The following is a 17,212-nucleotide window of genomic DNA, read 5'->3' on the forward strand; positions in this document are numbered from 1 at the left end:
GGCGTTACAAGATGATACCGTGACCAAGTGGGAAGCCCCAACAACAGTTGGAGAGATCCGGAGTTTTCTTGGACTCGCAGGATACTACCGGAGATTTATTGAGAATTTCTCAAAGATTGCGAAGCCTATGACTGAGTTGTTGAAGAAAGATACCAAGTTCATATGGACAGAGGAATGTGAGGCTAGTTTCCAGGAGTTGAAGAAACGTTTGGTTACCTCACCAGTGTTGATTTTGCCAGACCAGACCAAAGATTATGAGGTGTATTGCGACGCTTCACGTCGAGGACTTGGAGCAGTGCTTATGCAGGACGGGAGAGTTGTTTCATATGCCTCAAGACAACTGAAGCCTCATGAGTTGAATTATGCCACGCATGATTTGGAGTTAGCAGCCGTAGTGCATGCATTGAAAACATGGAGACATTTCCTCATTGAAAATCATTGTGAGGTGTACACGGATCATAAGAGTTTGAAGTATATTTTCACACAGAAGGAGTTAAATCTCAGACAAAGGAGATGGTTGGAGCTTATCAAGGATTATGATATGAGATTGCATTATCACTCCGGAAAGGCTAATGTAGTAGCTGACGCATTAAGCCGTAAGAGCCACGCCAATACATTAATGACGGGAGAAATACCAAGGGAGTTAGCAGAAAATCTTCGTGAACTATGTTTGGAAATAGTTCCGAGAGGCTATGTAGCAGCATTGGAGATTCAGTCAACTTTGATAGATAGAATCAGAGAAGCTCAGAGGACTGACAAAGAAATTGCCTCCATTAAGGAGAAACTTAGCAAAGGAAAAGCAAAGGGATTTCGTGAGGATGAGCACGATACCCTATGGTTTGAAGACCGCGTTTACGTGCCCAATGACCCGGAGATCAGGAAGTTGATTTTGCAAGAGGCACACGACTCACCGTATTCAATTCACCCAGGAAATACCAAGATGTACTTGGATCTGAAGGATATTTTCTGGTGGACCGGAATGAAGAAGGATATTGCGGAGTATGTAGCAGTTTGTGATGTATGTCAGAGAGTAAAGGCAGAGCATCAGAAGCCAGCAGGATTGTTACAACCATTGCCAATACCCAAATGGAAGTGGGATAAGCTAGGCATGGATTTTATCACGGGATTGCCCAGGACTCGTTCAGGCTATGACTCGATTTGGGTTGTAGTTGATCGATTGACGAAAGTAGCTCATTTCATCCCAGTAAAGACCACTTATACCAGTGCTAAGTTGGCAAAGATATACATGACCAGGATCGTATGTCTGCATGGAGTTCCAAGGAGTATCGTATCAGATAGAGGAACCCAGTTTACCTCAAAGTTCTGGAAGCAGTTGCACGAAACTTTGGGTACCAGGCTAGAGTTCAGTACAGCTTTTCATCCACAGACAGATGGACAGACCGAGAGAGTAAATCAGATTTTGGAGGATATGCTGAGAGCTTGTGCGCTAGATTATGGATCTAGTTGGGACGATAATTTGCCATATGCAGAGTTCTCTTACAACAACAGTTACCAAACCAGTTTAAAGATGGCCCCTTTCGGAGCTTTGTACGGAAGGAGGTGCAGGACACCGTTATCGTGGGACGAAGTTGGAGACCGCCAGTTGTTTGGACCTGACTTGATTAAAGAGTCTGAACAGAAGGTGAAGTTGATTCGCGATAGGCTCAAGATAGCCCAGTCCAGGCAAAAAGTTATGCAGATTCTAAATGCAAGGAGGTAGTTTACGAAGTCGGAGATAGAGCTTATCTTCGAGTATCTCCACTTCGGGGAACAAAGCGTTTTGGAGTTAAAGGGAAGTTAGCGCCACGATTTGTAGGACCATATCGAGTTTTGGAGCGTATGGGGGAAGTGGCCTACAAGTTGGAATTGCCCGAAGGATTGTCAGGAGTTCATGATGTGTTCCACATTTCTCAGTTAAAAAAATGTCACGCGGAGATGGCTGACATACCTTTGAGAGACACAGTGCCATTGGAAACTATTCAGTTGGATAACGATTTTACGTACGAGGAGAAACCAATTAAGATTCTCGAGTTTGCCAGCCGAGTTACTCGCAGCAAGGTTATCAATTTTTGCAAAGTTCAGTGGAGCCACCACACGGAGGATGAAGCCACCTGGGAACGAGAGGAAGATTTGCTCAAGGACCACACTCACCTATTTTCTAACCAACCCGAATCTCGAGGGCGAGATTCATCTTAAGGGGTGTAGGTTTGTAACATCCCAAATTTCTAATTTGGAATGTTATACATTAGATCATCTATGCATATCATATTTTATTTTGCATTTTGGTTGATCCTAGAAATTCTACGCAACTCAATGACCCACGGAGAGAGTTGGGGATTTCGTTATTTTCATATTTGAGTTTTCTCAAATTTTGAGAATAGGATCGTTTGATTTTATTTATTTTATCGTCAATTATTTCTATTACAAAAATATGAGAGAGGGAATAAAATGACTTTCCCAAAATAAAGAAATATTGAGGATTTAATAATAAAATCAAATAAGATTTTATTTCGGAGTTTTTCGGTGTTTTATTTGAATTTAGGAAACATGTGCGTTTTTCAAAATTGCATATAGGTCCCAAATAAATGTTCACCTTGTGCGGCTTGCTTTTAGAAGCCCGTGAAAATTTATTTTGGAATTTTTGGAGTCCGTTTAGTATTTCTTTTTTTTTCTTCCGAGCGAAATTAAAAAAAAGTGAACCGACCTAACCGGGCCGTGTCCGTCCGGGACTCTGGCCCGGCAGGCTTTATAAGCCGGGGCAGCCCACCTGGGCAAACCCTAGCCCTGAGCCGCCCGAGCCGCCCCGCCCCGCCTGCACCGCCGTCGCCGCCGCACGCGCCGTGCCTCGCCGCTGCCGCGCCGCCTCACCACCGCCGCACGCTCGCCGAGGTTCGCCGCCGCCTCGAAATCCGTGTCGTTTTTTTATTTTATTCGAAAAACCGTTCGGTTTTTCCGTCGGTTTTTTAGATTCGTTTTTTTAAATAGATCGGTTTTACCGGTTTATTTAAATAGTGAGCGTTCGTCCATTCGTTCGTTCTAGCGAACGTTCGTCGTTTTTCTTTTTCTCGGATTAAATCCGCGATTTTTCTGATCGCGATTCCTGATCCGATTTTTGTTTTAGTATATTTTTTCGCTCGTTTATCAGAATCAGGCGATTCAAGCGCCTGGAGTTTCGTCTCGAAACCCTCTATCCGTTTAACCAACTTAAACAAGATTTTGCTACTGTAAAATTTGCCCTAGATCCAGATTAGTAGAACGAAGTTGTTTTCTTTCGCCGTTTGACTTTCGTTGTTTCGTTCGATTTGATTTTTTTTGCCAACCGAAGTTCTTAAGTTGAACCTTCTGGTTAGTTTTCTTATTTGAGTTTTACCCATGCATTAGATGAGTACTTATTGTATGCTTGTTTGTTTGTTTGCGATAGAGTACCCGGAGTGCGCCACTTGTTACTTCGAATCGCTAGGTTTCGCGGATCATGAGCAAGGCAAGTAACACTTTGATCATACCTTTTCTACTACCCAATTTTATTGCATTAGATCAAATCCTCACACATTGCATAATTAGGATCTAATTAAATTGTGGAATGGGAAGTAGATGAGGTAGTACCTATTACCTGTTTATTATCAAACCTTTGGGAGTTACTTCTGCGTTTGCTTATTATGCCATGCTATGCTAGTAGACGTGGATTGGGTGAGTGATATCCTTGACAGATGTGAGTTTTGTTAATTAATGGTTTATCTAAGGTGGAAACTTAAACACACATCTGGGTGGATTGAGGCACCTGGGTATTCCAGGACTTGCCTGTTTTCTTTTGCACCGCCACCAAGGCTCAAAGGGATCATGAGACTATTCATACTAGAAACTTCCATGTGCAGCCACAAACTATTATGGGCTCTAGCATAGTTGACTAAGTTGTGCGAACTCTTACAGTAGTAGACTAGTAGATGTAGGGGATGTAGGTGGTACGGTCTACCCGATCGTAAGGTGCTAGCGCTTCTGAAAGACTATGTCTCGGTCATCCGTCTTCTCAAACATCATGTAGTGCGAGAAACCAAACGGAGGCGATCGAGTCTTGTGGGGAAAAGTGCGCAAACCTCTGCAGAGTGTAATAAACTAATCATGGTTAGCCGTGTCCCAGGTTATGGACATCTTGAGTATCTAGTACCTGGATTATCATGTGAATCTCAACATGTTACCCTAAATTAATTTTGTTGGGCTTTGTTTAATGATGATGCTTAATTGGGATTGAGAATGCTGTCAACCATTCTCAATGTTTAACAACCACCATGATAGTAATTAAATTTATTCCTTTGAAGTAGGGAAAAATTGGCTTTACGCAAAACTGTAACCATAGAGCTTTCCACCAGCCAAATATGCATATAGTATAGCTGTTTCATTCCATTATTCTCTATGTGTTACCTTGCCAGCATATTCCACGTGCTGACCCGTTTCGGGCCGCAACGTTAATGTTGCAGACTTTTCAGACGATGATTAAGGAGTTTTTAGGTCGTGGTTCTATACTCAGTGATGCTGTTGGAGTTGATGGACTCACTTATCTTCCAAGCCTTCCGCTGTTATCGTTATTAGATGGCCTTAAGCCATATTTATTGTAATAAGTTCTCTATGGAGACACTCGATGTAATAAGTGTGTGATTGCTACTCTGTTATAAATCCTCCGAGTACTGTGTGGTGTCAGCATTACTGATCCAGGGATTACACCAGAGCACAGAGATCAGACTGTTTGAGGTCTGGTCGCTACATTAATGCCCAATATGTAAGCAGCTTCACCGAGATCTTTCATTAAAAAACTCTTATTCAAGTATCCCTTTATGCTATCCAGAAATTCTATATCATTTCCGATTAGTAATATGCCATCTACATATAATATCAGAAATGCTACAGAGCTCCCACTCACTTTCTTGTAAATACAGGCCTCTCCAAAAGTCTGTACAAAACCAAATGCTTTGATCACACTATCAAAGCATTTATTCCAACTTCGAGAAGTTTGCACCAGTCCATAAATGGATCGCTAGAGCTTGCACACTTTGTTAGCTCCCTTTGGATCGACAAAACCTTCCGGTTACATCATATACAACTCTTCTTCTAGAAATCCATTCAGGAATGCAGTTTTGACATCCATCTGCCAAATTTCATAATCATAAAATGCGGCAATTGCTAACATGATTCGGACAGACTTAAGCATCGCTACGGGTGAGAAGGTCTCATCGTAGTCAATCCCTTGAACTTGTCGAAAACCTTTCGCGACAAGTCGAGCTTTGTAGACAGTAACATTACCGTCAGCGTCAGTCTTCTTCTTGAAGATCCATTTATTCTCAATTGCTTGCCGATCATTGGGCAAGTCAACCAAAGTCCATACTTTGTTCTCATACATGGATCCCATCTCAGATTTCATGGCTTCAAGCCATTTTGCGGAATCTGGGCTCACCATCGCTTCTCCATAGTTCGTAGGTTCATCATGATCTAGTAGCATGACTTCCAGAACAGGATTACCGTACCACTCTAGTGCGGATCTTACTCTGGTTGATCTACGAGGTTCAGTAGTATCTTGTTCTGAAGTTTCATGATCATTATCATTAGCTTCCTCACTAATTGGTGTAGGTGTCACAGAAACTGATTTCTGTGATGTACTACTTTCCAATAAGGGAGCATGTACAGTTACCTCATCAAGTTCTACTTTCCTCCCACTCACTTCTTTCGAGAGAAACTCCTTCTCTAGAAAGTTTCCGAATTTAGCAACAAAAGTCTTGCCTTCGGATCTGTGATAGAAGGTGTATCCAATAGTTTCCTTTGGATATCCTATGAAGACACATTTCTCCGATTTGGGTTCGAGCTTATCAGGTTGAAGCTTTTTCACATAAGCATCGCAGCCCCAAACTTTCAAAAACGACAACTTTGCTTTCTTGCCAAACCATAGTTCATAAGGCGTCGTCTCAACGGATTTTGATGGTGCCCTATTTAACATGAATGCGGCCGTCTCTAGAGCATAACCCCAAAACGATAGGGTAAATCAGTAAGAGACATCATAGATCGCACCATATCTAGTAAAGTACGATTACGATGTTCGGATACACCATTACGCTGTGGTGTACCGGGTGGCGTGAGTTGCGAAACTATTCCGCATTGTTTCAAATGTACACCAAACTCGTAACTCAAATATTCTCCTCCACGATCAGATCGTAGGAATTTTATTTTCTTGTTACGATGATTTTCAACTTCACTCTGAAATTCTTTGAACTTTTCAAACGTTTCAGACTTATGTTTCATTAAGTAGATATACCCATATCTGCTTAAGTCATCTGTGAAGGTGAGAAAATAACGATATCCGCCACGAGCCTCAACATTCATCGGACCACATACATCTATATGTATGATTTCCAACAAATCTGTTGCTCTCTCCATAGTACCGGAGAAAGGTGTTTTTGTCATCTTACCCATAAGGCATGGTTCGCAAGTACCAAGTGATTCATAATCAAGTGGTTCCAAAAGTCCATCAGTATGGAGTTTCTTCATACGCTTTACATCGATATGACCCAAACGGCAGTGCCACAAATAAGTTGCACTATCATTATCAACTCTGCATCTTTTGGCTTCAACATTATGAATATGTGTGTCACTACTATCGAGATTTAATAAGAATAGACCACTCTTTAAGGGTGCATGACCATAAAAGATATTACTCATATAAATAGAACAACCATTATTCTCTGATTTAAACGAATAACCGTCTCGCATCAAACAAGATCCAGATGTAATGTTCATGCTTAACGCTGGCACCAAATAACAATTATTTAGGTTTAATACTAATCCCGAAGGTAGATGTAGAGGTAGCATGCCGACCGCGATCACATCGACTTTGGAACCATTTCCCACGCGCATCGTCACCTCGTCCTTAGCCAATCTTCGCTTAATCCGTAGTCCTTGTTTCGAGTTGCAAATGTTAGCAACAGAACCAATATCAAATACCCAGGTGCTACTGCGAGCATTAGTAAGGTACACATCAATAACATGTATATCACATATACCTTTGTTCACCTTGCCATCCTTCTTATCCGCCAAATACTTGGGGCAGTTCCGCTTCCAGTGACCAGTCTGCTTGCAGTAGAAGCACTCAGTTTCAGGCTTAGGTCCAGGTTTGGATTTCTTCTCTTGAGTAACAACTTGCTTGCTGTTCTTTTTGAAGTTCCCCTTCTTCTTCCCTTTGCCCTTTTTCTTGAAACTAGTGGTCTTGTTGACCATCAACACTTGATGCTCCTTCTTGATTTCTACCTCCGCAGCTTTTAGCATTGCGAAGAGTTCGGGAATAGTCTTGTTCATCCCTTGCATATTATAGTTCATCACAAAGCTCTTGTAGCTTGGTGGCAGTGATTGGAGAATTCTGTCAATGATGTAATCATCTGGAAGATTAACTCCCAATTGAATCAAGTGATTATTATACCCAGACATTTTGAGTATATGCTCACTGACAGAACTGTTCTCCTCCATCTTGCAGCTATAGAACTTATTGGAGACTTTATATCTCTCAATCCGGGCATTTGCTTGAAATATTAACTTCAACTCCTGGAACATCTCATATGCTCCATGACGTTCAAAACATCGTTGAAGTCCCGATTCTAAGCCGTAAAACATGGCACACTGAACTATCGAGTAGTCATCAGCTTTGCTCTGCCAGACGTTCATAATATCTGGTGTTGCTCCAGCAGCAGGCCTGGCACCCAACGGTGCTTCCAGGACGTAATTCTTCTGTGTAGTAATGAGGATAATCCTCAAGTTACGGACCCCGTCCGTGTAATTGCTACCATCATCTTTCAACTTTGCTTTCTCAAGGAACGCATTAAAATTCAATGGAACAACAACACGGGCCATCTATCTACAATCAAACATAAACAAGCAAGATACTATCAGGTACTAAGTTCATGATAAATTTAGGTTCAATTAATCATATTACTAAAGAACCCCCACTTAGATAGACATCCCTCTAATCCTCTAAGTGATTACGTGATCCAAATCAACTAAACCATGTTCGATCATCACGTGAGATGGAGTAGTTTCATTGGTGAACATCACTATGTTGATCATATCTACTATATGATTCACGCTCGACCTTTCAGTCTCCGTGTTCCGATGCCATATCTGTATATGCTTGTCTCGTCAAGTATAACCTGAGTATTCCACGTGTGCAACTATTTTGCACCCGTTGTATTTGAACGTAGAGCCTATCACACCCGATCATCACGTGGTGTCTCAGCATGAAGAACTTTCGCAACGGTGCATACTCAGGGAGAACACTTCTTGATAATTAGTGAGAGATCATCTTAAAATGCTACCATCAAACAAAGCAATATAAGATGCATAAAAGATAAACATCACATGCAATCAATATAAGTGATATGATATGGCGATCATCATCTTGTGCTTGTGATCTCCATCTTCAAAGCACCGTCATGATCACCATCGTTACCGGCGCGACACCTTGATCACCATCGTAGCATCGTTGTCGTCTTGCCAATCTTATGCTTCCACGACTATCGCTACCGCTTAGTGATAAAGTAAAGCATTACATCACAATTGCATTGCATACAATGAAGCGACAACCATATGGCTCCTGCCAGTTGCCGATAACTTGGTTACAAAACATGATCATCTCATACAATAAAATTTAGCATCATGTCTTGACCATATCACATCACAACATGCCCTGCAAAAACAAGTTAGACGTCCTCTACTTTGTTGTTGCAAGTTTTACGTGGCTGCTACGGGCTTAAGTAAGAACCAATCTTACCTACGCATCAAAACCACAACGATAGTTTGTCAAGTTGATGCTGTTTTAACCTTCGCAAGGACCGGGCGTAGCCACACTCGGTTCAACTAAAGTTGGAGAAACTTACACCCGCTAGCCACCTTTGTGCAAAGCACGTCGGGAGAACCGGTCTCGCGTAAGCGTACGCATAATTTCGGTCCGGGCCGCTTCGTCCAACAATACCGCCGAACCAAAGTATGACATGCTGGTAAGCAGTATGGCTTATATCGCCCACAACTCACTTGTGTTCTACTCGTGCATATAACATCAACACATGTAACCTAGGCTCGGATGCCACTGTTGGGGAACGTAGTAATTTCAAAAAAATTCCTACGCACATGGAAGATCATGGTGATGCATAGCAACGAGAGGGGAGAGTGTGATCTACGTACCCTTGTAGACCGACAGCGAAAGCGTTAGCACAACGTGGTTGATGTAGTCGTACGTCTTCACGGCCCGACCGATCAAGCACCGAAACTACGGCACCTCCGAGTTTTAGCACACGTTCAGCTCGATGACGATCCCCGAACTCCGATCCAGCAAAGTGTCGGGGAAGAGTTCCGTCAGCACGACGGCGTGGTGACGATCTTGATGTTCTACCGTCGCAGGGCTTCGCCTAAGCACCACTACAATATTATCGGGGATTATGGTGGAAGGGGGCACCGCACATGGCTAAGAAAATGATCACGTGGATCAACTTGTGTCTGTAGGGGTGCCCCCTGCCCCCGTATATAAAGGAGCAAGGGGAGGAGGCCGGCCGGCCCTATTGGCGCGCCAAGGAGGAGTCCTCCTAGTAGGAGTAGGACTCCTACTAGGAGGGGGAAAGGAAGTGGGGAGGGAGAAGGAAAGGGGGGCCCCGCCCCCCCTCTCCTAGTCCAATTCGGACCAGGGGGAGGAGGCGCGCAGCCCACCCTGGCTGTCCTTCTCTCTCTCCACTAAGGCCCATATGGCCCATCACTTCTCCCGGGGGGTTCCGGTAACCCTCCGGCACTCCGGTTTTCTCTGAAATCACCCGGAACATTTCCGGTGTCCGAATATAGCCGTCCAATATATCAATCTTTATGTCTCGACCATTCCGAGACTCCTCGTTATGTCCGTGATCACATCCGGGACTCCGAACTAACTTCGGTACATCAAAACTCATAAACTCATAATATAACTGTCATCGAAACCTTAAGCGTGCGGACCCTACAGGTTCGAGAACAATGTAGACATGACCGAGACATGTCTCCGGTCAATAACCAATAGCGGAACCTGGATGCTCATATTGGCTCCCACATATTCTACGAAGATCTTTATCGGTCAGACCGCATAACAACATACGTTGTTCCCTTTGTCATCGGTATGTTACTTGCCCGAGATTCGATCGTCGGTATCTCAATACCTAGTTCAATCTCATTACCGGCAAGTCTCTTTACTCGTTTCGTAATACATCATCTCGCAACTAACTCATTAGTTGCAATGCTTGCAAGGCTTATGTGATGTGCATTACCGAGAGGGCCCAGAGATACCTCTCCGACAATCGGAGTGACAAATCCTAATCTCGAAATACGCCAAACCAACATTTACCTTTGGAGACACCTGTAGAGCTCCTTTGTAATCACCTAGTTACGTTGTGACGTTTGGTACCACACAAAGTGTTCCTCCGGCAAACGGGAGTTGTATAATCTCATAGTCATAGGAACATGTATAAGTCATGAAGAAAGCAATAACAACATACTAAACGATCGGGTGCTAAGCTAATGGAATGGGTCATGTCAATCACATCATTCTCCTAATAATGTGATCCCGTTAATCAAATGACAACACATGTCTATGGTTAGGAAACATAACCATCTTTGATTAACGAGCTAGTCAAGTAGAGGCATACTAGTGACGTTTAGTTTGTCTATGTATTCACACAAGTATTATGTTTCCGGATAATACAATTCTAGCATGAATAATAAACATTTATCATGATATAAGGAAATAAAATAATAACATTATTATTGCCTCTAGGGCATATTTCCTTCAGTTGATAGTCTTCAAGCGGGTCCATATGGGTCGGGTGCTTATTTCTTGCCTAAGTTTTTACAACTCTTGTTCTTGAACTATTGGCTTTTGAGTTGTAACACTTAAACTTGATGGTCGTCTGCCACTTTTGCTGCTACCTTATGATGCGATGATAAATCCCGCATGAAGTCATTCTGCAGACGCCCATTTCTCATTATGCATTTCATTATCTTCATTACATTTGTGTATGCAAGATGAATGGTCTCCATGTGTTGAAGAGGATCTCCACAAAGCAAAACCTGCCATGTGCAGCTGCATTCAAAAGCAAAACATTTATATGCACATCTTCAGGGGGAGCCTCTTCCAACCTATGAAGACAATGCCCATGTACTTTATTTTTTCACATACTTTTATCCCTATTGAAAACTTCAACCAGTTTGTCATCAATCACCAAAAAGGGGGAGATTGTAAGTGCATCTAGTGCCACCCCTAGTTGGTTTTGGAGTATTGACGACAAACATGGTTGAGGGACTAATGTGTTCGTGAGAATTACAGGATAACACGGGTAGTAGTCCCTCATTGATACGATTTACCTACCAGAGATGACCCCTAAAAATGTATGAAGACATTGAAGACAATGGTGGTTCGTGAAGACATTCACGTTGAAGATAGTGACTTGTGAAGACATTCACTTGAAGACTATGGAGTGCGAAGACATGGTTTCTTTCGTAGTTCCATTTTCTTCTTTATTGAGTGATATGAACCATCGAACTGTTAAGTGGGGTCCAAATGAATAAAGTCAGATGACTGAAGTGATGCTCAACCAAAATCCTATGTCTTCGAACGAAGACAATGAGAGCGAATCTTATCCAGATTTGGATGAGTCAGCTTTGATTGCAGCCCAAGCCAAGTTGCCGCGTGTGTTTGAAATCCAATCGTTGGAGACGTGTTGGTTCCTTAGTGACCCAGGGTCATTTCAGACATATCATGTCGGGTTGCCTCCTGGCTATAAATAGCCCACCCCCTACATCATAAATTGGTGGCTGCTCCGAGTTAGTGCACGACTTTTGTCGTTTAAGAGCAACCCACCTCCGAAGCCTTTGAGAACGAGATCCTTGCGAGGACAAAACCCAAAACACCCAGAGCCAAAGAGTGCTAGACATCATTAAAGTTTTTTTGTTCGCGTGACCTGAAAACTTGTTACACTTGAGGATTGTGTATCCTCCAGCCGGTTAGGCGTCATGTTCTGATAATCCAAAAGTCATTGTGGATCGTCGGTGAATGAAATCTGTAAACATTTGAAAGTCTACCTTGAAGACTTACTAGAGTGATTGGGTAAGGACTAGGTGTCCTTAACTTAAGGGGAATAAGGTGAAGACACATTCTTCTGAGTTCACTCAGCCTCCCTAAGCAGATGTACAATTGTCACAGCAACTGAAACTGGTCTACCAAATCCTTGTCTTCATCAAACTACTAGTTTTATCTCTTTCCTTTTTTACATTTCAGTTTGTCTTCGTGAAGTCTTTGCTTGCTTGGCTAATCAGTTAGACTTTACTGTGCAAAGGCGATTGGAAAGTGCGACGGAAGGGAAGAAGAAATGTGGGTAGGGTTTCCAGATCTTACGTGAAGGAACGAAAAAAAAATGACGAGCATTTTGTGCCCAAACATCGTCGCAACGGGCAGCATATGCTTTGGTTGTGCGCAATGCGAACCCTGCTGCGCCCACGCGTACCCTCAATCAAGAAACCAAAAAGACAGCGCCCACGCGTCGCAGCGTCTGCACCCACCGAACCCATCGCTGTCCCCTTTCCCCCGTTTCACGCCCGCCCACGCGGCCCCGCACCGCACAACGGCTCGCCACAAAGCCAACAAACCCAGCAGCCCCAGCCCTTTCCGCCTCCCCCCGCTCCCAAACCAAGCCCCGCCCCCGTTCTGTCCCTCCGCAAAACCCTAGCTCCGTACACGCGCGGCGACCTCCACCATGAAGGGCAAGGCCGACACCTCCAAGAAGGGCGAGGGCAGGTAAGATCTCCGCCTCTTTCGAAACTCCGCGAGGAAGGGTGCGGGGATCTCCGCCGTGGCCGGACATTTCACATCTGTGTAGGTTGTCTGACTGGTTGGTTCTTGCAGGCTCAAGGCCGCCGGCGGCGCCAGCAAGAGGAAGAAGGACGCCGCTGCCGCTGGCAAGCCCAAGCGCCCACCCTCCGCCTTCTTCGTCTTCATGTGAGCCCTCTCTCTCTAGCCCTGCTATTCCATCTCCCAGATCTCCAGATCTGTTCTACTTCTTGTTCAGCTTTGGTGGTTTCGTCCGGGTTTCTTAGTATATCTCGTGCCTGTTTCGCAGGTCTGAGTTCAGGCAGCAGTACAACGCGGAGAACCCCAACAACAAGAGTGTCGCCAACGTGAGCCACCTTACCCTGTTTTCTTCTCACTTTTATCTTCGCTTGTATAGACATCTCAAGCTGCTTTTGCCGTGCTGAGTGATTAGGTGAGCAAGGCGGCGGGTGAGAAGTGGAGAGCTATGTCTGATGAGGTGAGTGCATCTTTCAATGCTCAAACAGTCTCTGCATAGATCTTTCCTAGTGCACTTACCTGTTACTGTACTTGCTAAACATTCCTAAGCTGCACATAATTACAGCTTTTGTTCTTCAATGTATGTTTATGTGAAGTGGCTCTGTTGTAACTGAATAGTTAAATGCAATCTGCACATCTGTTTGTTCCAATAAACAACATATTCGTTACCGGGTGGCATGATTAATGTACTGTATATTTGGTTTATTGACCGGTTTAATTTGTTAGGACAAAGCACCTTATGTGGAAAAGGCTGAACAGAAGAAGAAGGACTATGAGAAGACCAAAGCCACCTTTGATAACAAGGTAACCTTGGGATCATGGTGCATGTTCGTCCAATTGTGAAGGTTACAAAGTTTTAGTGCTAATTTGACATATCTAATTCTTTCAGGAGAGTGCGAGCTCCAAGAAGGCCAAGACTCAGAACGATGAGGAGGTCAAATCTGAGGTCGAAGATGAGGGTAGCGATGAGGTATAAACATTGAGCATTTTGGTTGATGGTTGGTTTATGTTTGTAGCGCCCAATGATGTTTACCCGCTAGTGCTTTTAGTGACACTCTTGATTTTTCTGTCTGCAGGAAAACGAGGACGATGATGAGTAAATAGTGTATCAGAGTATGAGGTAGCAAATTGGGTGTTGGGTCCCCGCTTAGTGTACTAGTTTGCTATCCTGCTATCCTCAGTGTTAGATGATGAGATTTGGAAGTAGATGTTGTGTTTGTGTGTTAAGGGGGCCCTTTTAGACTTGTGGACTCATGGTTTGAGAAGTTGCTTAGTAGTGTATTAGCAGAGAGGAAGCTGAGAATGCTACCAGCTGTTCCAATGCTTTTCTCTTGCTAACCACCTGTGTAAGAACTTGTTTTCATTCGCTAATCTGATGACTGCCCAGCCATTGGCTCTTGGTTAATTTCGCCTTAAATTTGTCGTGGTTACTTCTTCTGTGTGCTACTGTGTGTAATCTATCTGCTTCGTTTGGCTTTTTGTAACTCGGTTGAATTCTTAGCTGTGACTTCATCTGCCCGAGTCTGTTGGTGATATTTGGTGTTTGCTGGGATTATTTCCGAGCTACAGCTGAGAATGCTACTAGCTGTTCCAATGCTACTGTGTCCCATCCAGCGCGGATCGCTGCCGGTTAGCTTCAAGAGAAGCTCTATTTGTTGATCTCGTCATGGCGTCTAACTGCAGGTAGCGGTGCGGCCGCAGGGTTGCCTAGATGCTGCAAAACAGCAGATGCTGGTTAGGAGACGCAGCCGCTCAGGATAATGCGAATATTAATAACGCGATTTATAACTCGTCGTCTACGCTTCCGTAGCATAGTGGTAGTGCGTTCGCTTCGTAAGCGAAAGGTCGTGAGTTCGATCCTCACCGGGAGCATATTTTTTTGGCCTCAAGATTTTGGTAAGGTTCTCTCCCCTTCGTTCAGTCCTACGCTTTCCTCTTCCTCTTCCATTTTGACTTTTTCTCTCGCGAAAACCGCCTCAAACACATTATAACAAGCATTAAAGTTTCTTTTTCCGCATCCTACATTTTCACAAATACTGTGATTCTCAAGCAGATTTAAGTTTTGAAGATCAAATGGGGATGTCAAATTGAAGTACCAAATGAAGAGAAGCGAATGATATGATCCAAGAGTTAGCTATATTTTTTATTTATTGTATGATAAAACAGTATAACTGGGTCGATAAACCCCTAACTTTCTTTAATGTAATCTTATACAGGATGTAATTATTGTTTGATATCAATAAAAAGAGCCATGACAGGCTTCCCTAGGAAAAAAACGCAACACTATGCACATCCCACTCCGTGCATACCGTAACATTGTACGGCTGAAATTTATCCTAATCAACCTAACAAAAAGGTGTAGGATGAAAATAGATCCTAATCAGTTCAAAACAGGCATATGTCTCGACGGATAAAAGGCATTGGAGTAAATGATTATGAACTGGGAGATGTAGAGAATTATTTAATTTTACGCACGACAAACATTTAAATATCTCACAACAAAATGGCATATCCAATTGTTCCTTAGCTACAGTACATGGATGGTATTCTTCCAATGTGCATGAATCATTGTTTGAACTTCACAGTCTTTTAAGTGTGATTTCTTTTGATCTGGTCAACAAAAACTTTCACCGATAATTAATAAATCATTTGAAAAAAAATGTTGAACAAGTATTTCAAAAAATCTAGCCAAGCATTGGGAAAATGTTAAATGTGTATAGATTAAATATTGACCATACATTAAAAATAGTGATTTTTATTATTGTATATTAAAATATTAATCAGTCATTTGAAAAATGTTAATCAAGCATTTGACAAATTGTTAAATGTGTATAGAAAAATGTTGACCATGCATTCAAAAAATATTAATCTTGCATTCGGAGAAATGTTGATAAAGCATTTGAAAAATGTTAAACGTGCATAGAAAAAATGTTGACCATTTATTAGAAAAATATTAATTTTGCACTTCAAAAATTTTAATCAAGAATTTGAAAAAGTTTAAAGTGTGTATAAAAAAATATTGACCATGAATTCAAAGAATGTTAATCTTGTATTTAAAAAATATTAATCTAGCATTTAAAAAATATGCATAGAAAAATGTTGACTATGTATAAAAAATGTTAAATTTGTATTGGAAAGATGTAAACATGTATTAGAAAAAATGCTGTTGACATATAAAAAAAATAGAATGAAAATCCAAACTAACCAAAAAAATGAAAACTAAAAAAGAAACAAAATAAACCAAAAGAAAAAGGAAAAAGAAAAACAAAACAAAGAAATAAATGAAAAAAGAATAAGAAAAGGAGAAGAAAAATGAAAAGAAACAAAAGGAATCAAAAACGAAAAAGAACCGAAGAAAACCGAATGAAACAGAAGAAACCGAAGAAAGAAAAGAAAAAAACAAAAGAAAACAGAAAATCAGTGTAAAAACGGCTCTTTTCGTTCTAGTAGGTTACGCACGACTTATTAAACACAAACTCGATGTTAGCTCAGTGGGTAACAATTCTAAGAAGCAACCAGGAGATCCCAGGTTCAATCCCCTCTCGTAAATATATACCCAATGGGCCGGCCCGATTAGTCAAAAAGCTTGAGCAAGATATAGCGCTCGCGCTCCGGCTTACGGGTTTAGGGCGTTGCCCGGCACGGCTCGGTTTTCTATGAGTTTTTTCATGTTTTTTGTTTTCCCACGTGGGCATTTTATCATTTTTTAACTCGATGCGCTGGTTCGTCTCCTCATGACTCATGAGTTGCACCAATTAGTACTAGAGACTAAGGCACGCTTCGCTGCGCCGTTCTTCACTCGTGAAATTTACTTTTTTATATATCTATTGATTATTGTGATTAGTTGTTTTGCTTTGATTTTATCTGTGTGACTTTTTTAATGTTTTTATGGTATTTTTTTTTCAAGAGAAGAGACAAGTTATTTGATGTATGGTTGTGAAGCCTTTGCACATTTTGGCCTTGTTTTTTTTTTAAAAAGAAGGATTACCCCAGGCTCTGCATCAGTATGATGCTCACAACCATCTTTATTCATTATTCACCAGAGTCTAACAAAATCAATAGAGGGATCAACCCGAAGCCTCCTTCTAGGCGAATACAATCGCTACACCTACAAGTATACAGATGCGCCATGTCCGCATAATAGACACAATCTAATCTAGTGGGCTTAAGACCATCCCGTCTAAGCGTCTCATAACGTGCATCGCCTGCGCACGCTCTAGAATCCGTCGCCGCCATGGTGTCAACTTGTGGTGATTGTTTGAGCCTCTTGGGAGTTCTTATTTCACGCTAAACCGATGGAATTGCTATTATGACGCTCACATGGGTCAGCAC

The 17,212-nt window shown here is 42.3% G+C and overlaps 1 protein-coding gene and 1 non-coding gene across 2 annotated transcripts; both read left to right on the plus strand.

Annotated features, from left to right (window-relative positions):
- The first annotated feature begins 12,668 nt into the window (after nt 1–12,668).
- On the plus strand, nt 12,669–14,285 carry LOC125512302 (high mobility group B protein 4-like). The gene is made up of 7 exons (XM_048677397.1): nt 12,669–12,829; nt 12,938–13,030; nt 13,152–13,209; nt 13,296–13,340; nt 13,607–13,684; nt 13,770–13,850; nt 13,957–14,285. The coding sequence occupies exons 1-7, from the start codon at nt 12,789–12,791 to the stop codon at nt 13,978–13,980; spliced, it is 420 nt and encodes a 139-aa protein (XP_048533354.1). The 5' UTR covers nt 12,669–12,788; the 3' UTR covers nt 13,981–14,285.
- Nucleotides 14,286–14,680: 395 nt separating this feature from the next.
- On the plus strand, nt 14,681–14,752 carry TRNAT-CGU. The gene has a single exon. It is a non-coding gene; the product is annotated as a tRNA-Thr (tRNA).
- Nucleotides 14,753–17,212: the final 2,460 nt, after the last annotated feature.

The sequence above is a fragment of the Triticum urartu genome, chromosome 6 (genome assembly GCF_003073215.2).
Source record: "Triticum urartu cultivar G1812 chromosome 6, Tu2.1, whole genome shotgun sequence".
Classification (NCBI taxonomy): domain Eukaryota; kingdom Viridiplantae; phylum Streptophyta; class Magnoliopsida; order Poales; family Poaceae; genus Triticum; species Triticum urartu.